Source organism: Microtus ochrogaster, chromosome 26 (genome assembly GCF_000317375.1).
Source record: "Microtus ochrogaster isolate Prairie Vole_2 chromosome 26, MicOch1.0, whole genome shotgun sequence".
NCBI lineage: Eukaryota > Metazoa > Chordata > Mammalia > Rodentia > Cricetidae > Microtus > Microtus ochrogaster.
The window spans coordinates 755,161-780,010 of record NC_022025.1 but is presented as its reverse complement, the minus strand read 5'-3'; the positions used below and the strand labels follow the sequence as shown (position 1 = coordinate 780,010).

At 41.7% G+C, this 24,850-nt stretch overlaps 1 protein-coding gene across 16 annotated transcripts in view; it reads right to left on the bottom strand.

Moving 5' to 3' along the window:
• Adam22 (ADAM metallopeptidase domain 22) overlaps positions 1 to 24,850 on the bottom strand; it is a 229,466-nt gene that overhangs the window by 64,034 nt on the left and 140,582 nt on the right. For all 16 annotated transcript variants that reach the window (XM_026784638.1, XM_026784643.1, XM_026784640.1 and 13 more), the window contains exons 5-9: positions 16,889 to 16,971; positions 9,413 to 9,476; positions 7,746 to 7,815; positions 3,205 to 3,275; positions 322 to 396 (exon numbers count right to left, since the gene is read on the bottom strand). In XM_026784638.1, coding sequence (XP_026640439.1) covers positions 322 to 396; positions 3,205 to 3,275; positions 7,746 to 7,815; positions 9,413 to 9,476; positions 16,889 to 16,971 — 363 coding nt within the window. The remainder of the gene's footprint in view (positions 1 to 321; positions 397 to 3,204; positions 3,276 to 7,745; positions 7,816 to 9,412; positions 9,477 to 16,888; positions 16,972 to 24,850) is intronic.

The window sequence follows — 24,850 nt, the reverse complement described above, 5'->3', positions numbered from 1 at the left end:
CTATATAGGCTGTGTGTGCTAACCCCTATATAGGCTGTGTGTGCTAACCTCTATATAGGCTGTGTGTGCTAACCTCTACACAGGTAGCACATGTGGGCAGTTGCTGATATGTACAGCCTGTTTGACATGGGTACCTTTATAGTAAATTCTAACAAGATTGTTCTTGGCTTCCAAAGTGGTGTATGTGTATATGTGTTTACACAAATGGCTTTTCCAAGTCAGAACTTGACGAGAATTTTGCTTCTTCTAAATGTACCCTAACACACCTTTTATACAACAGTTAGAAACGAGGATTGAAGGAAAGGGGGAGGCGAATCTTACCATGATATGATCATTCACAATCATCAGCTCGATGTATTTGGTTTCCTCCTCTACATTACGGGGAAATCGAAGAAGCTATAACACAATGGGGAAAAAAAGAAGAAAAAAAAACCTAAACATGTAAATTTAGCTGCAAAAACTAAAAACACAGAAGAAATCAATGAAAGAAAATTTCCCTTTTTACTTCAGCATTACCTTTTAAACTCTCATCAGTTTTCTTGTTTTTTGAGTAGACAAAAAATGTGCATGGTTTGAAAAAATCAATGAAGAATAAAAATCAAGAGTGAAACAGTCCTTTTGCCTCTATGCCCCTCTTCCACGGGGGGACAGCAAATTACTAATTTTTTCCCAAAATGTTTACACAAATACAATTAAATATGGATATATGCGTCATACGCCTACGTACTTTACGCTTGTCTTCATGAAAACATGTCTACCCAACAGTGGCACGGGGTGACACAGAGGAGCATTGCTCCTGCTTTAGCTCAACTGCAGCAGCAAATTTCTGAAAGGGAGGAGGCTGGTAGTTTCTCCAAATCTAGGCGTGTCCATGACTTTTCTCTGGTGTGGCTCATAGGATCCCACAAGCTACAGGGGTATGGTCAGCATAGCCCTAAAATCCCCAAGTAGCCTTGGAGTGTCTTTAACTGCCACATCTCTGCTCACAACAAGTTCTCCTCGCTTTCCAAACCACAATCAGTCAACACTATGGGCAAAGTTACCAGGGCAGGCTTCCCTTCTGCCCATCCATCACACATTAACAGGATCTGTGAAACTGACTGTTCTTTTATGACACGGTCAATGAAGGGGGTATTTTTCCTCCAGTAAATCTTGTTCACTTGCCCAAAGACTATCTCTGTGATAAAGGCACACCATCACATCAAAGCAGAACCAATGCATGTTTGGGTGCTACATTTTAGACTAAAAATATACAGCTGCATAGATTTTTGTCTCTTTCGAAATGTATTTTCTATCTTTAAAAAAAAAGAAAGACTCTTCCAACACTAGTTTCACAGATGATAATGGACTGTATTTTTGTATTTAAAAACTAAGCAGGAAAACTAAATTGCACTCAATGACAACAATCTTTACAAACAAAACAACAACAACAAAAAGCTCCTACTAGGACAAGATCTCTCTTGCTCACTCTAGGCTCCTAGTTAACTGAGAAGACTTTCGAATGAGTCCAAGCATTTTTTTCTAAATGCCTGCGACTTGCATTTGGACACAGTATTACACTGACTCAATTGCATGTGTTCATAAAGAAGTGAAGGGTTCCCCTTCTTAGCCAATGACAAGATGCTGAGATGCTTCTAAAAGAACTCCAAGGCACACGGTAATAGGATGTTTCTCCTATTCTCCCAATTCAGCATCCATAACAATACACAATTTTGTAAATTAAATCTTCATGGAAATTATTTTTCCCTTAATTTAACTCAAGACATCTATGTATTTGTCTAAACAACAAACTTCAACCTTATGGAAGTAGCTTGGGGAACACACTGGCTTCTGAAGGGTGGTTCAGAGAGTGTGGGTGGCTAGAGACACCCTTGGGACCAGACTTTCTATGGGATTCCCCTTCTATTTGAGTCATGTGCGTCTATCCTTCCCTATTATTATATAATGAGTAAACAGGAATCATAGCACTACCTTCATAAGGGTATCACAAGGAGCAAAAGTGTTAAGATTCTGTCCAATACTTCAGGTAAACAGTTAAGATCTTATAATATGGACACATGCATGCTAAGTTTTCAACAAATATCAGCAATTGTAATTCACATAAGAATCTGTCTGAAACTACATTCTATTTTACCAGACATAGAAGCCTGTGCCTGTAATCTCAGCACTAGGGTGACTAGGGCAGAATGAATGCTGTAAATCTGAAGCCACCCTAAGCCACAGAGTGAGACCCTGTCAAAGGACAAAAGGAAACAAAACAGCACCGGTTTTCTGGAAAGGTAATGGAAGCCCGGGCCTTAGTAATGTGACTGGGGAGGCTGAAGCAAAAGGTCCACGAGTTCTACAACTGCCTATAGAGCAAGTTCAAGTCCATACTGGACAACTTAAGCAGATCCTGTTTCTAAAAGGGCTGTGTACATAGCTCAGAGATAGAACACTTGCTTGACATGTGAGCATTGCTAGGTTCAATGCTGGTGGGTGATATGTGCATGAGGAACAAGCACATGCATAAAGAGTATGCCCTGTCCTCTCTATAAAACAAACACTTCACACAACCTTCAACAGATTCGCTTTGTCATCTGTTTCATTCCCTGTGTTCTTGTTATGCCGCATGCACACGTAAGCTCCCACAAACCATCATCACCATGACTGTGATAGTTTGACCCTGACAGGAGATCTACATTCCAGGCCTCTTGTCAACTGTGTGAGACACAGGGCAAATCATCTTTAGATGTGAGAGCCATACGAAGAACAGTATCTGCCCCCGTGGTTTAAGGTACCTTAAGGACAATGCTATTACCACACTGTCCAGTTGAAGAGTCCTATATATACTAAATAAGAGTCATTTATATACTAAATCCAAGGCATCTCAAGTGAGAAAAAGGCATTTTGTGGCTTCAAAACCTATCAGGAATAGCAAAGAAGATCCTATGATGTGATTCATGCCTGAGCAAGGGAAGAGAAGCTGTGCTTCATGCAGAGACCTCATGATCCACGGTAAAGGGGACTCCATATTCATTCATTGTCTAGCCTCTACTCGTAAAAGAACGCATCCTGTGGCATCTGTCATCTGTTTGTGTCCCCACCCTCACAAAGGCTGCACTAGTTCTTAACCCCCGCCCTGCAGACACTGACTGTAGACTCAAATGATCGTCCAGAGGCCCTGTGTTCTACATATCATGGCTTGCGCCTGCAAACACATACCTGCCGCTTACTCCGCTTTAGTCTTGGCTTCAAAATAAATTTTGGTGGAGTAATATTTACTTGTTGAAATTCTACAAGAAAATAAAAACAAACAGTGCATTTTCCAGACTTTTACTAGAAGGCAAAATTTCACTAGTTTTTATTTCTACTTAGTGAGTACATGAAACATTAAGCAATTATGTTATATTAACCATGAATAAGTATCTAATGGGTAAATGCAATACACAAACGCTCAATTTTCTCGTGATCATTTTATAAATAACAACACATTTTTAATTAAAAATCTGCTAAGTAGCCAGCCTGATTTTCGCTTCCATCACTAACCTTCTCTGGGGGCAGCAAAATAAAGAGGAGATATGGAACACACTTTTAACACGACCTATTAGGAAGTTGATACAGGACACCAAAATTGGACTCAATTGTTTCCAACTCACAGACATTCTCTTCCAAGACAAGATTTATCTAAGGCCTTGTTTGCTACTAAAGGGCAATGGGACAATCCGAGTCCCTCTTATTTGCATGTCAGATCATGCACAGACTATTCATAGATATAGATAAATTCATCTCTAGATTCTATGTTAGCTGTAAGGGAGGACTTTCTACAAAGTGATGCAAACAGATGGAGCTAACAAAAATCATCCTGAGTGAGGCAACCCACACCCAGAAAGACAAATACAGTACGTACTAACTCATAAGCAGATATTAGCTATAAAATGATTGGTCTCAATGCATGAGTATATCAAATTGGACTTGGAGGTTATTATTTAAAAGTTAGTTGGGAGAGAGTGGGGAGTAGAAGGATGGATCTGGGAAGAGTTGGGGGAGGACTGGGGGATGAGTGTGACCAAAATATATTATATGCATGTATGAAATTCTCAAAGAATTATTAAAGAACATCTTAGAAACATTAACACCAGATAGGTAACGTTACGGCAATAAATATCTCAATATGAAAGAGTCATAGTGTGTAATGCTAAAAGCACATAGCACTCCCACTAATCACGCCTGAGTGAGTGGAGCTCAGAATCTCTCTTATTAGAGCCTTTCGAGGATTACAACTCCAGCTGACAGTTACACTACAAACATCAGCAATGGGCACTCCACTAAGCCACAGTGGGGCCCTTGACTCTCGGGAACTGTGAGATAAAAAGTGTTTATCCTCAGCAAGCTCTGTACTAAAAATGGCAAACTTCAAACAGAAACTGTAAATGTCTTAAACGTTTATTGCCATCTTTTGCGTTTCAGTATATCTGGAAAGGGCTGAGAATTCATTTTGTTTTGTTGTGCTAGGGACTAAATCAGGGACTCATGCAAAACAAACACCGAACCCTAGACACATGAGGAGACATGCTACGCTAGATACATGAGCCCCACGCGCTGGAAGATGATCTCACAATTCCTAAGAGGAATTTCAGAAACTGACAAGTTGGTTCTAAAGCCTATGTGAAAATGCAATGGACCTAGAAGAGCTAAATTAATTTGAAAAAGGACAAAACTGAAGGGTATATGTACCTGATTTCAAAATACACTATAAAGCCACAATAAGCAAAAAAGTAGACGCAGGTGGCTAAATGAGAAGAGTCAAAGGAAGAAGCCTATTTTAATACTTAATCTCAATCCAAATAATTCAGTGTTAATAACATATCTAACAAAGGCCTTATGTTCAGACTATGTAATCATTTTTTTAACTTTTGGCTAAGATCAAATGCAGAATATGTAAATCCTTGTACAGTGCAAAAGCCAAAGGAGAAAAACATAATGGTGACTAGCAAGTACACACTACATATCACCCCCAGTCAGGAAACTGTCAGATGAAAGTGCAATGCATAGCGTCATGCACACCAGAACGGCCAACCACGAACCAAAGATATTTCTCGGTAGCTGTTGCTCAAGTTCTGGAGTAAACAGTGCTGCCATATGGCGCCGTGTGTGAGCAGAGTGACAGAAGCATCTGAAGAAGCCACTCAACTGCTCATAAAACAATCTTTTCCAACGTAGAATCTTTGGATCAATAAAATTGGCATCACCTGGGGACATGCTGGACCTACAGTCCCAATATGGAGCGTTGAAAGCCCTGGGAGGAGGCCAGCAACATGTGGCTATCACCTAGCCTGTTATTTTGGTAACAGGCTGAAGTGTTATGACATTGATCCCAAGCTTAGAATACACCTTCCCAGGCCCTCCTTAGGGTATTTACTAGAAGAAATAAAAACATGCCTCTACAAAAAAGAAACGAATAAAGGGGATGGAAAAACAGAAAAGACATACAAGAATATTCATGGTTGCTTATTAATAATTGCCTCAAACTGGAAAAACCTGAATGCCCATCAACATAATTCAGAAGAATTGTAATCTATTCATACCACAGAATACACTCAATAATAAAATCAATAAGTGATTGCTATTTTGACAACATAAATACCACAGAAATATGCTAAGCAAAAGAAACTACATGTAATGCATGGTTTCATATGTTTAATGCCCTACAAAAGACAAGACTAGCCAATAGGAAGAAATGGGCAGAAAATAGATTGTAGAAGTTGAAGGCAAGGAGTGGGAAAGGCACAAGGAAGGGTCTCAATAATAAAAATGTTGTATTTCAATAGGGGTCACCTTGGAGCCCAATGAGTCACACACGGGCTTGTGTTTTGTGCTTATCAGTTTCTAAACGAGCGTCAACTAGTCCTTTGAAAGCAAGATTTTTTTTTTCCCTCCAAAACATGTTCTAAGGAACATTTGTCCTCAGAGACGTAGTATATAAAATAAAAGGTTCTATAAGCTAAAACAAGTTGACAAATGTTGATTATACTATTTCTATCTCTAGGAAATAGATAACACCAAACAAGATGAAGTGGTAGTGGTGACCTATAACCCTGTTTTAGTTTCAATTTCATTCGACCTAAAATAAAATAAAGAAACGTATTTCTGACTTTCGCTTGTTTCCATCTAGTTTGTCACAGTAAATTCTAAGTAATCTTGAAAGACAATGCACTGCCCTAATCAACAGCGGCAACCTCTGACTGAAAATCTAGAAACAGGCCAAGCCTGAAAATTCAGGACAGCAGCCCTGGCCCTCAGGAGGTCAGACAGGAGGATCACTGCAAGCCTGGGGCCGGGTGGCTACAAAGTTGGACCTTATCAGAAAAAAAAAAAGAATGCCAAGTCACTTCTGTAATTATTTATGAAAAAGAACCCTGAACAAAGCTTTTTTTAAAAAAAAAAATTGTATGGTTACATTTCGATACTGAAGTCTTTGGTGGGGAATCATTATTACTTTAAATATTAATCAATGTTGATTGCTTCCAGTAAAACCTATTACACTGTAGCTTTATTCTCACACAGCCATTCATGATTAATTCTGTTCCCACAACTGGCATTATAAAAAGTTTCATATGGTTATTGAAAGGACAGCAGGTTCTCTTTAGAGCAAGAGCATCTGTGCGTTTATCGGCAGACTTCCCTAAGTATGGATTCTTTTTCAGATTTTACTATTTTGTTATGTGTGCAATAGCTGGAGGCATGCATGTGCCATGCCCCACGGGGAGGTCAGAGGACAGCTCTGTGGAGTCTGTTCTCTCCAGCTTTCCGAAGCGAATCACTAGGCTTTTGTGGTAAGTGCCATTCCTCACTGAGCAAGCTCTCTGGCCTCCAAAACAGTGGATCCTATCAAAGGGGATCTTGAATCCCTTCACCACAGTGGAAAGTGCTAGCTTCTCTGTGGCAGAAGAACTACAGGAGGCCAGCGAGTCACAACTCAACCCAGAGAGGAAGGGGTATTAGAACTCAGCATTCACCTCATTCTCTAACAAGATGCTATGAGCTTAGGCTGGCAATGTTTTCACGTCTTCCTGTGAGTCTCTCACAGCAGTCTCTCAAAGTATCATGATCCTTGACCTTTAGTAGCTGTGGGACCCTGGAAAAGACATACTAGCTGAACCTCTGTTTCTTCATCTTCATGTTATATTAACATACAAAGCTACGGCAAAAACAAAGTTAATTAAAAGGAGCTAAAGACAAATGCCCACTGCATAGTCAGTGTTCCACAAACATGGGGTGCTAGCAGCCAGGTCAGCGCCGCTTGCCAGATGACATGCCGATGCCCCTCTCCAATCAACATTTGCATCAATTAAGCTATAAACACAAATGAGAGGAAAATATGTGCCCATTTCACAAGTAGCAAACAATTATATAAAAGGCTAAATTATAGCTTTTGCTTAAAGTGCTACAGCAAAAGGAGGGGAAGGAAACAGCACATGGGGAGATGATTCATGCCTGTGTTCACAAAACCATCATTTTCCCAAGGATGGATTTTCACATCATTTACCAGTTTTATTCTAAATTATGTCTCATTCCTAACATTGAGTCTTAATTTCTTAAGTATTCCTTCTGTGTGCTTAAGCCATATTTTTCTTCAATTGTAAACAAGAAGTCAGTTTGCATTTTATTCTTCCCTTTGGTGCAACTCGACAGACCACCTAAAATGTCTAGAGCAATGTTCAATTATTATTTTTAAAAAGAAATCCCCAAAATGAATACCATACCAGTTGGGAGGTCATCCAAGGGAAATTCAAACAGTCTGGATTTGTAAACCGAGTGAAACTGAGACTCCTCCTGAAAGGCAAAGGGCAGAGATTAAGCACATGGCAAGTAAGTATCTTTGGCTTCAGGCGATCATAGCTGGAGAAGCTGGGTCTAGGGAACTGTAGCTTGACTACAGTGCTCCAGGTTTATAAGGGGCCGTGAGCGGCTGCACAGCCCCGTTCTTCTAACACTGCAGCCACCAATTGCAACCAAGAAGCCTCACGGGCAGAAAGGCCAAAGCTGCAGTAACGGAAAATAAATGAATGGGCCTCTTGGAACATGGGTTAATGATGGCTTCTTTCATGATTCCCGCCCCTACATTAGAGCCAGGTAGCTTAGATAGCCAGTGACCAAGGCTACCAATTTTCCTGGTGACTGCAAGCAAAACAACAGACACAAGCGATGCCCAGAATCCTGACATAGACAGTTCCAGAAGGCAAGAAATAACACAACACTTTTTCTTCTAAGCAAAATTATTAAACATTCAAATGATTTCATCTGGCTTCATCTAAGTGCTAAAGAAATAGAATGTCCTAGTATGAAAGTTAACTACAGCCTCTATAAAGTCAGTGTCCTGCAAAGTGATAGATAAAGCAGCTTTAGTAGGTCCTCAGGGAACACACATCAGATGGTTCCCCAAACAGGGTTGTTTAAGAGGTGAAAAAACAATGTGCATTCCCGGAAATTACCTCCTCTGTAAATGTTTGGCCAACATGGCATGAAACAAGGAAGCTGGTTTGTATATGCAAAAAAAAAAAAAAAAAAGGATCGAAAACTGTATTGTTTCCCCGTTGTTTCCCCCATAGCCCGACAGATTTGGCCTTAGCCAAAGAGCAATGAGGGTATTGTAGTCTATAATCTTAGTCCTTTCCTAATAGGAGGAAATAACGAAGGGTAAATGAGGCACTTTGATCTGTATGGCTGATGTCCTTATAATGGAAAGGAAGAGATGATCAGAAATATCTCTCTGCCAAGTAAAAATACAGTGGGAAGGCAACCAGTTGCCATCCGAGGGGAGAGCGCTCGGGGACACCAGCCCTACTGTCACCTCGATTTTTAATGTCACAGCCTAAAGAACTATGAGAAAATACTTTGTGGTATAAGCTACACAGTCATGATATTTGGTATAGCTGTCTAAATTGAGACCCATCATACAACAGAGAGAAGTAGTGGCTTCAGAAGACACTTCAGGGAAAGTATTCCCAACATACTCAGTATCGGATGTGAGGGCGATCTGGCTGCGACATCTGTCACCCCATTGATCGCCAGGGTTGATTCGGCTGATCTGGCTGGCTAGGCGGGTGTCCCCTTCCTCCCTCACCGCTCCATGTGCGTCCCTCCCGAAGCTGCGCGCTCGGTCGAAGAGGACGACCTTCCCCGAATAGAGGAGGACCGGTCTTCGGTCAAGGGTATACGAGTACCTGCGCTCCCCTGCTAGAACCTCCAAACAAGCTCTCAAGGTCCAACATACTCAGTATCGTGCGTGTGTGTGTGTGTGTGTGTGTGTGTGTATGTGTGTGTAGTCCTGGCCCTCACAATATAACATACACGAAGGGTGGAAAGGGGATGAACGAGATGAAGGTCTCAGCACCAATGCTGCCATTCACACGGCAGGCGGAGCACTTACGTGGGAGGTCTCGTTTTCTTCTGGTTCGATGAGATATGTGTGGTTCCCATCAAAGAACATCCCACTGCCGAGCACAAGAAAATAATTAGACAGAGCTACCAAGTCTCATTCAGAGCAAGCTCGTTTTAGGGTCAGCAGCACAGGCCTGGTCACTTTCAGTGTCTATTTCCCAGAGCCCCATCCTCAGCAGATAGGTAGGGCATCACACAGGCAGGCGAGACATCGCACAGACATAGCACATACACTTCTGTCTCTGACCTCACTAAGGCAGATCCTCCCGCCTTGAACTCCAAGCTCAAGACTGAATTCTCTGCTTTTCGTTATTCTTCTAACACGGAATTGTGAGACTTACAATAGAGGCCACCCTAGAATATCTGTGAAAGCATAATTCTCAAAAAACCCTCCTCAGACTTCAAGGCCGGGACTCTGGAAGCCGTATTTAAAACAAGTCTCAGACGAGAGTGGCAGCAGACTCCTGTAATTCTAGTGTGCTCTGCTAGGTCTGCCTCAGAAATTGAAACAAGTCTCAGCAGCTGGAAGTGGGGAAATAAGCTCGCAATCCCAAGTACTTGTAGTCAGATGGTAGAAAGAAGATTCATGGTCAAGGATGACCTGGGCAAATTCAGGTCAGGAGAGCCTGTCCCAAAAATCAAATGCTACAGCAGGTAATGATACAGCTTGGTTGTTGAGCGTTCCCCTAACATACACAGCCATCCAGTACTGAGAAGACCAACAAAGCCTACAACAGCAGAAACAGCTGGGCAATGCTGACAACACGGGCGGCCTGAGAGCACTCTGAGAACGGGCTCCAACCACACCCTGGAAGGTGCTTTGGCAATAAGGCGAATGCATTTGAACAACTCGAACTAAATCTTTTCACAACTGTAAAGAGAGAACCCATGACCGCTTTTCCAGGAGAGACACTGAAGTCGCCTTCCTAGATTCCGTCTCTCACACAAGGAAGACAGGAAGCCTGGACACACAAACTGGTCATCTGCAACCGGAGACCACCTTTGCTCACTCATTCAGAGTGAACCGACAGGGAACCAACAAGGCACGGCTGCAGATGCAGGGAGTGGGCCATAAGGGAACAATTTTCTGTTGAATTACGTTTTGAGGAGAATAAAAAAATAGATACATAATAAGGAAGGAAATGTAAGTTAGGTGAACATGGACTTTATGGTGGAAATCAAGCAGGTTCACTAGAAGCCTGGGTGTAAGAGAGCTGAACAAGAAGACCGGGTTTCTGCTAGGAGTTCAAGGTACAGCTCCACAAGGAAGATGGCTTACCTATACTGTACAAACGGCATTTCAGTTGCTCTCGTGGCATGATCCAGGAAACGTAAGAGGACAGCACAGTAAGGGCAGAATGGGCAGGGGGCAGAGTAATGGAAAAATGCAGTCAGAGGCCCATTGGTGGGTATGGTAGGTAGTCTCTTCTGAGGGCCTCTAATGAGAAGACTGGCAAGCAGACTCTAAAGGGAGGAAATGCCTTCTCCCTATTTTGTTTTATTGCTTGTTTATTGAGACAGTGTCAGCCAACCCTAGGCTGACTCTGAACTAACAGCAATCTATCTGCCTCTGCCTCTCAAGCGCTAAAATCGCAGGCATGAGCCACTATGCTTGGTTCCCCCTGTCTTATAATGTCCTTGCTACAGTGTTAGAATACCCTAGAGAATAGCAAGACTAAGGGCAGGGGTTAGTAGAATAGGATTATTATAATAACCCAAAGAAGATAGTGGTAATTACAGAAGTGGTGAGAACTAGCCAAATTCTGGAGCGTGTATGTGTGTGTGTGCATATGCATTCACATGTATGCAATTCTTTTTGCTGTTGAGGAGTAAACCCAGGGCCTCACAGGCTAAGCACGTTATATCATTGACCCACAGGCCCAGACAAGATATATTTTGAAAGTAGAACCAAAAAGATTTTGTTGAAAAGTTTGATGTGAACTTTGCCAGAAAAAAAAATATCAACAAAGACCCTAAGGTTTTAACCTAAGCAGTGTAAAGACAGCAATGACACTAAACAAAGTAACAGTTGCAGAAGGAACACAGTGGGCAGCCCCAGCAGGCAGACGACAGGAAGGAGGCACAAATCAGGAGCTCTTGGGAACTCTTATGCTGGAGATGGCTATCTGCTATTTACAAATCCTATAAAGGGGGTGCCTTAGTTCCCGTTCTATTGCTGTGAAGAGGCATCATGACCAAGACAACTCATACAAGAAAGCATTTAACTGGGGACCTACTTACAGTTTCAGAGAGTTGGTCCTGGATCTCTATGGTGGGAAGCGTGACAACAGGCAGGCATGATGCCGGAGAAGTAGCTGAGAGCTACATCCTGATCCTCAGGGAGCAGGCAGAGACAGAGACTGGGATTTTGAAACCTCAAAGCCCATCCCAAGTGTCATATCTCTTCCAACAAGGCCACACCTCCTAATCCCTTCTATCACCAACTAGAGGCTGAGTATGTAAATCTACGAGCCCACAGGGCCATTCTCAAGACAACCACCACAGGGAGTGTTGAAGTTCATCTCCTGGTCAGAAAGCCCTGATACCCCTCTGGTCCGACAAACACAGTGCTTCTACAGAGATCAGGAGGTGCCTTGTGGTGTCACTGACACTTGTCTTTGTTCAGGCCCTTGAGGGGAGCAGAGCTGTGATCTTCTATTTACCTTTTCAATTTAGGGTTTAAAGGCTCACATGACAGCAACAGTGTTAGATACGGAATATTATTTTTCTCTTGATGATAATGCTATGAAATCTATTGGTTTCCCTGAGCTATAATTACAATGGTTTCCAGGTCTCCCTCTGTCTAAATTCTTTCATCCCTGATGGGACATCTTCCACATGCCTGAAACTCTAATATACCCACAGAACAGACATTCTCACATCTGCACAGCTTTCAAATGCAAATGTTTGGATGACACAGAATGGGAATTTCAAGATAAACAGATGTAGTTTTAATGTAGTATTACCATAATATACTATTAGCGATATATATGCCTATGTTGACTCCTCTTCAAAACAGGCAAAGTATGACAGAAATTTTTCTCTCTATCACGCTAAGAACTGGCCAGATCTACCCAGAACATTCTATAACCATTAATCTTTGCCAGTGTTCACATGGCAAGCAGATTATTTTGCTACCTGTCACAGTTTTTATGAACTTGGCAAAAGCCAAGCCCTGCTTGGGAAGAGGGACTCTCCATTGAGCTACCCCCATTAGACGGGCCTGCAGACAAGCCTATGCGACATTTTCTTGAGCACGGACTGACATGGGAGAGTCCAGGCTACTAAGCCTGAGCAGATGGGTCTGGGTTGTATAAGAAGTTAAGCTGACCAAGCCAGGGAGGGCAAACCAGAAAGCAGCGTTTCTCCTCAGCTCTTCCTCAGTTCCTGCCCTGCCTTGTGTGCCAACGTGGCTTCCACTGAAGATGGACTACAGCGTATAAGATAAAATAAGGCCCTTCCTCCCCAGGTTGACTTTGGTCAGTGTTTCCTCACAGCAATAGAAAGCAAGCTAGAATAATTTTTTCATTATGTACTCACTCCTAAGTGGATATCAGATATAAAGCAGAGGCCAACCATGCTACAATCCACAGACCCAGAGAAGCTAAGTCACAAGGACGGTTCAGGAGCACCCCTGTGGACCTCCCTAGAAAGGGGAAACAGAACAGAGTTTATGGGTGGACTGGGAATGGGTAAGGTTGGGTATGAGACGGATCAGGTCAGGGTGGGATGGAGGGAGAGTACTAGGAGAACAGACTGGAATTGGGAGACCATTTGGGAAATTATTAGAAACCTAGTACAGAGGAAACTCCCTGGAATCTACAAGAGTGACCCTAGTGAAGCCTCTTAGTAACAGGGGATACAGAGCTCCAACTGTCATCTATAACCAGGTAAGGCTCCCAGAGGTGGAACCAGGACATCAACCTACAGTCTGTCCTCCCTGCAATATTGCTAAGCTAATGGTGGCACAGAAATGTGGGAGTGCCCAGAGGCCCAGGCCACAGGAGGGAGCCCACGCCCAGTTGGCCTGGATGGCCAAGAACCAGACGTCAGACAGCCTAGAAACCCGGGACAGAGACAAACACTACGGGCAAAGGAAAAAGTCAATGAAAGGATTGCTGATGACATTCTGCTGTACTCACGGACAACTGTCTAGCCCCGTTGTCGTCAGAGAGGCATCGTCCAGCAACTGACGGAGCAGATGCAAAGCCCCACAGTCACACACTAGGTGGAGCCGGGGAACCCCACAAAGAGAAGGGGAAGAAAGAGTGTAGGAGCCAGTGGGGTCAAGGACACCAGGAGAACAGGACCCACAGAATCAACTAAGCAGGGCTCATCAGAGCTCACAGAGACTGAAGCAACTGTCACAGACCCTGTACGGTTCTGATCTAGATCCTCTGAATAGACGCCACAGCTGTGCAGCTTGGTGTTCTGGTGGGATTCCTAACAGTGGGAGTGGACGTGTCCCTGACGCTCTTGCTTGTACTTGGGACCTTTTTCCTTCTCCTACGTTCTCTTGTCCAGCCTTGATAGGAGGGTTTGTGCCTAGCCTTATTGTAATCTGTTATGCCATGTTCAGTTGGTATCCCTGGGAGGCCTGCTCATTTTTTTGTGGGGGAGGGAGTTCAAGATAGGATTTCTCTGTGTAACAGTCGTGGCTGTCCTGAAAAGCTCTCTGTAGACGAGGCTGACCTCGTACTCACAGAGATCCTCCTGCCCTGCCCCTTAAGTGCTGGGATTAAAGGTATGTGCCACCACATCTCCAGTGTATTCTTTTTTTTAAGGACATGGAGGAGGAGTTCATCTGGGGAGGGGAGAGGTTGTGGGGGGGGGGGTACTAAGAGGAGTGGAAAGAGAGGAAACTGTGGTTAGAATGTAATGTACGAGAATAAAAAAAATAAAAATAAAAAGATTCTGATTCCTCATAACAACATGTTTTTACTAATACCTTAATAATAATAATAAAGAATAGTAAAACAACTGTTTCATTTGCTTTGCAGGTTGACAGCTTTACATTATAACATAAATTCTACATATGATAAGGCTAAAGCAATTACACCCTATAGATAGAACCAAATAATTAGAACAGTTGAGTTAAGTTGCTATAAAGCTGAATTAAAATAAGACTTTGAAAGGAAACAATCATTTTTACAAATTTCCACAAGGGGGGCAATAAACTTATATTTGATCTCATCTTTTTAGGTTCCCATAGTTACAAGATTTTGTGATAACATCAAACATACATGGACAAAAATAATTGCTATTAATCCTTTGAATTTGTAAAAATGTACCCCTATAGACTCTATGAGAAAAGATTATTAATATAATTTTCACATTTTATATTCCTCAACTAAATGCAGTAAATCAGAAATATGAAAAAACCTCATTATGTACTTGGTCATTCATAAGAGATGAATTCTGTGTGTAGTAATATGGCTTATACCTAAACCATTATACTGAGATAGCCTATGTCCTTTAATGTTCTGCAATATCCCTCCAACATATTGCTAGAGGTAACTGTGTTCAGAAATAAAATCATGATCTAAGGGTTCATCAGTAACAAAATGTACGAACCATGTCTACACCATCTAAGAAATTCTAAGCACCGCAGCACACAATTCTGTTTGTACTTGGAGACACATCATGGACTTTTCTATTAATTTCACTTTGCTTAGTTTTAAGTGAAAGAGTTTGTAAAGATAGATACGAACTATATGAAATATACTAACTTAAAGCAACTGAGGCAGGATCCTGAGAGGCGCTGTTTACAGTTCCCACCTTCCTTAGAGGACCGTGGGAGGGTAGAACCAGCTCTTGTCTTAGACGCTCATGCCCAGTAGGGTCCATAGGAGAAGCTCATCGCTTCCTCCTGGGTCTCAGACACTGTCCATTTGGGAAACTGGGACGCAAACCGGAGAGCAGTGAGCACCATGCTCACACTGTGACTTGGGCTGAGATTCTGTGAGTAATACAGAGGTGGGGAAGGTCTCCTACTTTTGTATCACTCTGCTTTCCAACACACATTTGCTCATAGAAACATCAGTAAGATCAAACATAATATACCAAGCCCACAGGCCTGCTGTGTTGAGATAAGGCACACCACTTTTACTATGACAATGATTTCAACATTTCTTTCACTGGGTAAGAAAATCAAGGCAAAGATGCCATGTTGTTAATCTCTCTTCACTTGAGGAACACATGCAATTATATGCATTTATTTGTCATAAGAAGCAAGAGGCTTTGCATTAAGTGAGTGCATGGCCTCCGTCCTCTGGCCATCTACTTACCCTGGCAGTTTCTCTGTCTATCTGTCTAAGGGACCTCTCTCCAGAGTTTGGCCAGAGCTGTCACTTGGGCCACTAGCCAGACTTTCCAGGCTTTCTCATTCCATCGCCACTGCAGATTCCAGATCTAACGCCCACTCAAGGTTCTCTGAAAGGATGTCACAGGGCCCCCTCCACCTGCTGCAGGTGACATCTTGGGTCTCTCAGGCTCTACCTGTCCTTCAGCGCCAATTCTCCGTTTGTTTCTGGCCCTGATGTTATTTATTATTACTTTCTCAAATAAAAAATACATACCTAAATATACCTATAATATTCTACAAGATAAAGCCAGGCAAATTTACCCTGCTTACTACTACACTGAGTTCTCAAGACTCACCTAAGCTAAAATTGCCATAACGTTTCCAGTGACGGACACACAGCGGCTCACAGTACCAGTTGATTAGTGGAAAAGGCCACATTTCCAACTCACTACAAAAAAGGATATCTAGCAACAAAACTTAAAAGTAATTGTCTTAGCTCACTCTGTGCAAACAAAAGCAACAACAACAAAAAAACCAAACAGAGTAAAACACGCCAGAAAGAATCAAATGATTCAGTCTAAACAGGATGCTCGGAGATGAACTGGTAGTTCTCAAGAGGCCGTAAACACATGCATCACCATCCCAGACAGGATGAAGAGAGGTGTATTCCCATGTTCACCATCAGCAAACATTCTGCGAGGGGAAGGTCGTGAGAAAGGAAGCAAGGAAAGACAAACTCGCCCTCAGAGCTCCATGAGCGTGTGTGTCCCCTCCCACGGTGCTGTGAGTTACGTGGGTTCTGCAGAACACAGAGCTTCTGAGGTCATCTGTGTTGTTTGTGCAGAGAGCCATGAATGTTCATCTGCTAGGATTTCTATCATTTCAGGAAAATAGAAAGACTCAAACCACGAAAGAGTAGACGGTTGAATTGGTTTTGAGGAACAGAAAACAAAGTAACCCAAGCCACTCCAGTTTGTATCTGGACGAAACTAAAAAAATTCTCCAAGAATCACTGTATGGCGGCATAATTTCAAAGCCTCTGGCTCCCGAAACTCTAACATTGTACTAGTACATTCTGAAACTCTAAATTTTACTAATACATTAAACATAAAGAAAAGTTACTGAAACAGCAAATGTATAAGTAATTTATGTGACACTTACTGGAGTCCGTGGCATGTTGACAGGGCAACAAATGAGCCAGGGTTTCCTCGGATCTGGCCCTGGTAGTAACAGTGTTCTCCTCCCTGGAAACAGAAAGAAAGGGCATGAGCCTGGCCCCAGAAGTGTCTTACACTGCACCTCCATATATGCTGCACAGGGCTTTATCACCCAGATTAGCATTGTCCAGCCAATTCCAACAGAATTATTTATGAACGTGTCTATTGAGCAGACGCCAAATCAGAAGGCAGGGGAATAAAGGTGGACTTAACTTTGCTTTTATGCAGATGCTACAACAGTCAAAATGCTGAGATAATTGTGTGGCCCATGCGCCAGGATAGGTTTAAAAAGCTATCTCCCAGTTCTGAGGGATTCCCTTCTGAGCAACACTGCAGTGTAATTTAGCATCCAGCTGAGCAAAAAGAAACGGGCATCACTTGAGAGTCATCAGATTCCTGTGATGGAGGAAAAGATCTGTTTTTGTGGTGCTCACATCAAGTTTATAGCGTTCTTTCTCAAGTTGGGAATTGCTTCTCTTCTAACAGTCTGGGGGTAGAGTTTAAAGTTCCCTCTGCAACTGGTCACATCAACTGAATGCAATTCTCTCAACACAACTGGAAAAGAAACGGTACACAGATGAGCTGCATCCTCTGGTGTTGTCTTGAAACACTCAGCAATGAAAGAATGTTCCAAAGACCACGGCGCCATGGAGCAGCTTCAAAATATAGAGCCCTTGTCTCAGCAGACCTACAAATCAGAATCTGCATTTTAACAGTCTACAGGTGATTTATGTGCACATAAAAGTTCGGAAAGCTCTGCTCTAAATCACCTTTCCCATTCACCCACTAACTTATTTATTCTGTAGCAGAAAGCCTGTCGTTAAATTGATATTCAGAGATTGTTTGAGGAGGACTGACGGAGTGAGTAGGTGAAGTGGAAATGTTACCCGCGTTAGTCTGCCTGAAGGACCAATCCTGTTAAAATACCCTGTGCTGCCCAGTTAACGGGGAAGAGGAAGAAGACACAGGAGGCAATAGGGCTGAAAGTCTGATGCCTGCCACTGTTTCTGAGATAATCCCATGGTAGTTGGGAACACTCTGCCTTGGAGAATTCCAGTAAAATGGCAGAGTGCAGTCCCTGACCCTACTGCTGGCCAGGGTAATGGTATTTTGTGAACTCCTCCATTTTGGATGAACTGTGACAATTCCAGTAACTACCCCAATTTGACTTGTTGAAGTAAATTAACTTGTTCCCCTAGATTCTTGACTGTCCTGTCCAATGAACCCCAAGAAATATTAAGATGTTACTGATCACCCCAACCTCCTATAATGCCCAGCCATGACCAACTTCAGGCCAGAAAGGAAACTTTCCGGCCAGCTTCCCAACCTCCTCTTTCTGGCCTCTGACTACTCAGCTTGCAAGTGGTATGTATGTTCATGCTCTCCTTGTTCAGATCACAGTTAAGCATTCAGAATCTTTATGGGTTTAACTTCTAATATGGTCATGAAAAACAAGCTCACAGCAAACTCCCTGATTCTCTGGCTCTTAAAATCTTTCCACAATGTTCCCCGAGCCTTAGGTGCAGGAGTGTTTCGTAGTTGTATCTATCGGAACTGGACTCCACCATTTTGCTCTCTGAAAGGCTATAACTTTTAAGACTCAAGGCTATAAGTCTTAAAAGTTCCACGCTCACAGTCGCCAAGTAGCAATGCAAACTTTGGATGTCTACAAATCCTGTAGTCTTTTCCCAACACTACACACGAATTGGATCTCGAATTTGTGATTTATGCACTCCATGTCTAAGCTTTCTCCTAGTCAGATTTACTGCACATTTTTCTCATATTCCACTCTATTATTTTTTCAGGACAGAAGATAAATATTCTCCACTGGGCTATGAGAACGGTCAACAGTCCATAGAGCCCACTACAAGTGTTCAGGCAAACACATGATTGAGATAGTTCTTATTTTCTGGACACATCTGGTTCTACCTGAAATTAGAACACTAGCTTCATACGGACCATACAAGAAAAGGTCAACAGTCACTGAGGTGGCCTGGACACAGGGAGAAAGCTCTTTGAAGTATTGTTTTCAGCTCAACAATGATCAACCAAAACACAGATTTTTCTCCTAAGAGGTCTCAGAAGTCAACAGTAACACATGAAGAGAGAAGAAAGAGGGAAGATAATCACAATAATTATGGTTTCAGATTAAAAAATAATAGAAGTCAGCAACCACTGTGTGAGAAAATATGGCAGTAGAACAGACCATAAAAATATTTCATAAGTTATTAAAGGTTATTTTTTTAATACCCACTCTGGAAATGTGTCATTGTATAATTATAATTATAAATGTAACTATAATTCTGTTTTTAAAGAGCACCCCCTACTACACTGCAGGAAAAGTTAGATGATTAGACAACAGAAAAGAATCTTCTACTAATTTCCACTTCAAAACAACAAAAACAAAAAAACAGGAGTCTGTCGAAGAACAGCTTATGATCAGAGCCCGTCTGTATAAACCCTAATGCAGAGAGGAACTCAATGTGGTTGACTCACTATTGAGTGTGTCCATGACACTTTAAAGAGAAGCATAAACAGGAGAGAAAGAGACCTCATTGGCCTGGGCTATTCAAATTGACTTTATTTATTTATTCATTCAATCATTCATTTATTTACTTTGATTTTTCAAGACAAGGGTTCTCTGTAGCTTTGGAGCCTGTCCTGGAACTAGCTCTTGTAGACCAGGCTGGCCTCAAACTCACAGAGATCCGCCTGCCTCTGCCTCCCGAGTGTTGGGATTAAAGGCGTGTACCACCACTGCCTAGCTCCAATTGAATTTATAAATATATACTGAAATATAAATATATGCTCTCATAGCATATGCAATACTTCAAAATAATGGTAAGAACTCATTTTAGCATTTTAAATTTATCAGATGCTATTAACCATAAATCAACAATTATCCACTTTTTTTGAGACAGGGTTTCTCTGTAGTTTTGGTGCCTGTCCTGAAACTAGTTCTGGTAGACCAGGCTAGCCTCAAACTCACAGAGATCTGCCTGCCTCTGCCCCCCCACACCCAGTGCTAGGATTAAAGGCGTGCGCCACCACCGCCTGGCCCAATTATTCAAATGAGAAACAAGGAAACCAGGAGTGGGGGCTCAGGGGTTAAGAAGAATACTAGCTGCTCAGCCATGTTCACAGCAGCATTGTTTGTCATAGCCAGAACCTGGAAATGCCCTCGACCGAAGAATGGATAAGGAATGAGGTACATTTACACAGTGGAGTACTACACAGCAGAAAAAAATAACATCTTGAATTCTGCAGGAAAATGGAGAGCTAGAAAACATCATTTTTGAGTGAGGTGACACAGATACAGAAAGACAAGCATCATATGTACTCACTCATATGTGGTTTTTAAACATAAAGCAAAGAAAGCAAACTCACAAATAACAATCCCAGAAAACTTAGACAACAATGAGGACACTAAGAGAGACTTACATAAATCCAATCTACATGGGAAGTAGAAAAAGACAAGATCTCCTGAGTAAATTGGGAGCATGGGGACCTTGGGGGAGTGTTTATGGGAGGGGAGAGGCAGGGAGGGGAGCAGAGAAAAATGTAGAGCTCAATAAAAAATCAATAAAAAAAGAACACTAGCTGCTCTAGCAGAAGACCTGGGATCAGTTCCTAGCACCCGCGTGGTTACAACCATCTGTAACTCAGGTTCCACAGAATCTGATATCTTCTTCCTGACACTACAAGTACCACATGAACATGATGCACAAACATACATGTAGGCAAATTACCCATAAACATAAAAGGTAATAAAAAAAATAAATGAAGAAGTAAAGTAATGAACTTTATTTCCTTCAATATATTTGATAATATTTATTATTCTAAACTAGAGACTTTAATGATAATGAAGCATTTTCATTCATTTATGTCCTATTACTAATATAAATGACCAAATAATTTTATATTTTAAGGACTATTTTGTTTGCTATTTTTAAATAATACACATTTAGGAGAAAAGTGCTAAGGATTTATACCGCTTATAGTGAAGAATAAATTGGATCCCTTATGTACACTGTGCAAAACGTATGTAACACCAAAAAATAAGCCTTTTTGAAATAGTTTGTGTATATACTATGCATATACGGAATATCTATAGAAGGAATAAATTCTAATATCAATCCTAAATAAAATGCTGTAATCCCTATACAGATTATAAATGTGCATGTTTTTGTCTTATATTTGAATGTCAACTTTTAAGTTTTTGCTATATGTGTTACAATCCAAATCATCACAGAAGTTAGCTTCCTAGTAGACCAGAGGGGAGAAGGGGATCTTCCAAGGGCAGGGAAATAGGACATAGGTTACGAAGAGATGCGGGGAAACTAGACTAGGAGAGGAAAAGGGGAAAGAGATGGGGAGGGACAACTGACACTGAAGGACTCTTGAGAAACCATATGGAAACCTACTGTAGAAGTTCCCAAAACAGATACTATGTGAGAGGAATTTAAACTGAGTCATCATATGATGGGTCAGACAATGCCCCAACTAGTTATCTTATTCTACCAAGTAAAACCTCCATGGCGAAAAAATGGGTTATATCTTATTGAGTTGTTGGCCAAAGGAGTCCCACAAATATTACAGGCTACCGCCAGCATTATTGGTTGCTCTTCACAACCTGTTGGTAAGACCCTATTGCTAAAGCCAACATTTATTTATGTCTTCAAACATGAAGAAGTTGAGCTGGTACCCAACTAGAAGCTTAACCTCTGCTGACCAGCTCTTGGCACTGGAAGGCACCATGCATGCTGCCAGAGGAGAAAAATAATCATCAACATCACTCAGCTAGCTGTAAACACTGTGACCTGTAACAGCAACCGACCTGCAAGACGTCCTGGTACAAGAATGACAGAATGTGATGGCATTAACCAACCACTTTCTCACAGGACTAAAGGTCTACTCCATGAGGTGGAACCCATGCCTGACAATGCCAAAGTGGCCAAAAACCTGAGACTTCATAAGTCATGGGCCTACGGGAGAACTTGTGATTATTCTGCTAAAGGTATAGAGCCGTAAAATGACCCCTAAGGACACGCTGCTGTGGCCATCAATCAGTGCATCACTCAACTAGAAGCTTCTTGCAGTACATTGTGATCCACAATATATAAGACATCACAACTGGGTAATACGCAGGCGCAGGCATGAGAGACTGAATTACTCAGCCCTAAACGGGATATTTTCATCTCTTCTCACAAGGCTCAGGGATCTGTGCAGAAGAAGTGGCAAAAAGATTGCAGGAGCCATGGGTTAACAGATACCTTGCAGACACAACAAGACTTAGGCACATAAGAATTCACAGAGACTGTGGCAGGGTTCATAAGACCTGCACAGATTCAAGCCAGCAGGGGACCAGCACTGAGTGGGGACAGAGACACAAAGTCCTACCCCTGACTGAGAAGCTATTTGTAATTGATGATGCCTGCTGACAAAGGGAAAATCCACTTTTTACAATGGAGTGTCACTGGGCTTACCAACCACACTCCAGGGCAGGCCCCGTGTCCAGAAGCAGTAGGCCAACACAAAATGAACTCAATGTTGTTTTCATGTTCTTTTGTATGTGTGTATGAGAGGTGGTTTTCTTTTTTTGTTTCTTTTTTGTTTGTTTGTTTTGTTTTTGTCTTATTAGGCTTTTTTTTTTGTATGTTTTGATTTCAGTTTTTGTGTTTTGTGGGTTTTTTTTTTTTAAAGAGAGAGGGAGAACATGAAGTTGGGTAGATTGGAAGGTGAGGAGGAAATAGAAGGCTTTGAGGTAGGGGAAACATGATCAAATTATATTGCTGAAAAAAATTTAAATAAAATAAACAAAAAATTCTTTTTAATATACAAATGGTTTGATACCATTTACATCATTCTGCCTAATTTGTCTTTCCCTTAAAGCAATCCTGACATCTTCCTATATCACCATTCTTCCAATAGTGGCATGATATCCCACTGTAGGATGAAAATAATTCATGATAGCCCTGTCCTAACACATATTTGGATAAATGTTTGCTGCCATAAGCAATGATGCAACAAGCACTTTCTCGTGTGTTTCTTTTTTGGGGGGGGGGGGGTTTCCGAGACAGGGTTTCTCTGTGGTTTTGGAGCCTGTCCTGGAACAAGCTCTTGTAGACCAGGCTGGTCTCGAACTCACAGAGATCCGCCTGCCTCTGCCTCCCAAGTGCTGGGATTAAAGGCATGCGCCACCACCGCCCGGCTTCTCGTGTGTTTCTATGTACTTGTGACAGTCTATACATAGGGTTGTTGACCTAGTCAGGCAAACAGCAAGTGCATTTTAAATTTCAGTAAATTAGAGAGACAAATACAATTATAGTTCTGTACAGATAACTATTTTATACTATACATTGTAACTGAACTTAAGAAACTGCATTCTACTTAAACTTACGTGTTTTGTATCAGGAAGATGGCATGGGGAGAAGGCATGAGCTGTCAAACCTGAGGGCCAGAGTTTAGTCTCCAGGACGCACATGATGGGAGGGGAGAACCAAGTCCTGGAAGTTGTCCTCTGACCCCCCCACACACTATGGTGTGCATGTGTATAAACACACACATACAATTAGAATCCCATGTTTCAATAGCATCCACTGACGTACACCAAGTTTCTCAAATCTAACCAAGTGTAAAATTCTCCAGACCTTCATCTGACTTTAAGAAGCCAGCTACTGTGTAAGTAGGTATTACATATCATATATAATAATCTAAGGCATGTGTTGTAGAAAACTAGAAAATCAATATATCCTCACAGAGATGGGCTCCACATCTGGCTGCCAGTCATAGTGCTTTTCCCTTGCTGTCATTTTGTTCAAGAAATAAATCCACTGTGCTAGAAACCTTCTTCATACTTCTTGATACAATAATTCAGTCATAATAGTACAGATGTTTAGTCTTAACTAATTAGACAGTACTATTTAAAAGAAGTTCCCTACCTTTGTGTCTATTTAATGGTTTGTTTGGATAAAAAAATCGTATATTTTTATTCTAGGAAATTCAAAGAGATCATTTATTTATAAAATTTGAAATCATGCAATATTTCTATTAGTCAGCCCACAAGATCTCAAAAGAATATTATAATTCATTATAAACAAAATGAGATAACACAAAAGGAGTCTGGATTATAAAATGATGAAAACCCACAGCAGAAAATCCACTCTAGTAAGTATCGGGGCCATGGCCATTTGCCCTCCCCCAAATGCTCAAGTGGAAATTCAATAACTTTTCCCATTTTAAAGGGGCTAGAGTTGCATTTGCCAAAAGCCTTTTTAGACCCCCACTTCTCCCATTTTTCATCCTTTCCTGGATATTGTAATTTTTAAGACTGTACTTTATCTCCTCTTCCTACATTCTTGCACCTATCTTATTTGATCAAGCAGACCATGTCTCTTTCAGATTACCATATTCCTGATGTGTAGTCATATTCCTGATGTGTAGTCATATTCCTGATGTGTAGTCATATTCCTGATGTGTAGTCATATTCCCAAGCACCCTTTTAAAGAGAGGCATGCTGTGGATCTCAGGTTGCGCATCAGTTAAACAGGCATCATGCCTACTTAAGATGCCTCACCAGGGGATACAGCGGATTCCACAACCTAACAAAATGAAATACACTAAATTCATGTGTGCTTGCATGTGTGTACAGGGAGGGAGAGATAAAAGGAGGGAGAGAGTGGGGGTCGCATTTCCTGAGAGAGTGGTGCTTCAGTGTCCCCTGAACTATGAAACTTATTCTTTGTTATGACTAATTCCAAAGCCAGATGTGTTACTGCACACTTGGAATCTCAGCACTTGGCAGTAGAGGCATAGGGGCTGAAAATTTCAGGTCAGCCAGAACTATACAGAAAGGTCCAATATCAAAATGAGACAGAGAGAGAAAAGAAGGGAGAGAGAGAGGGAG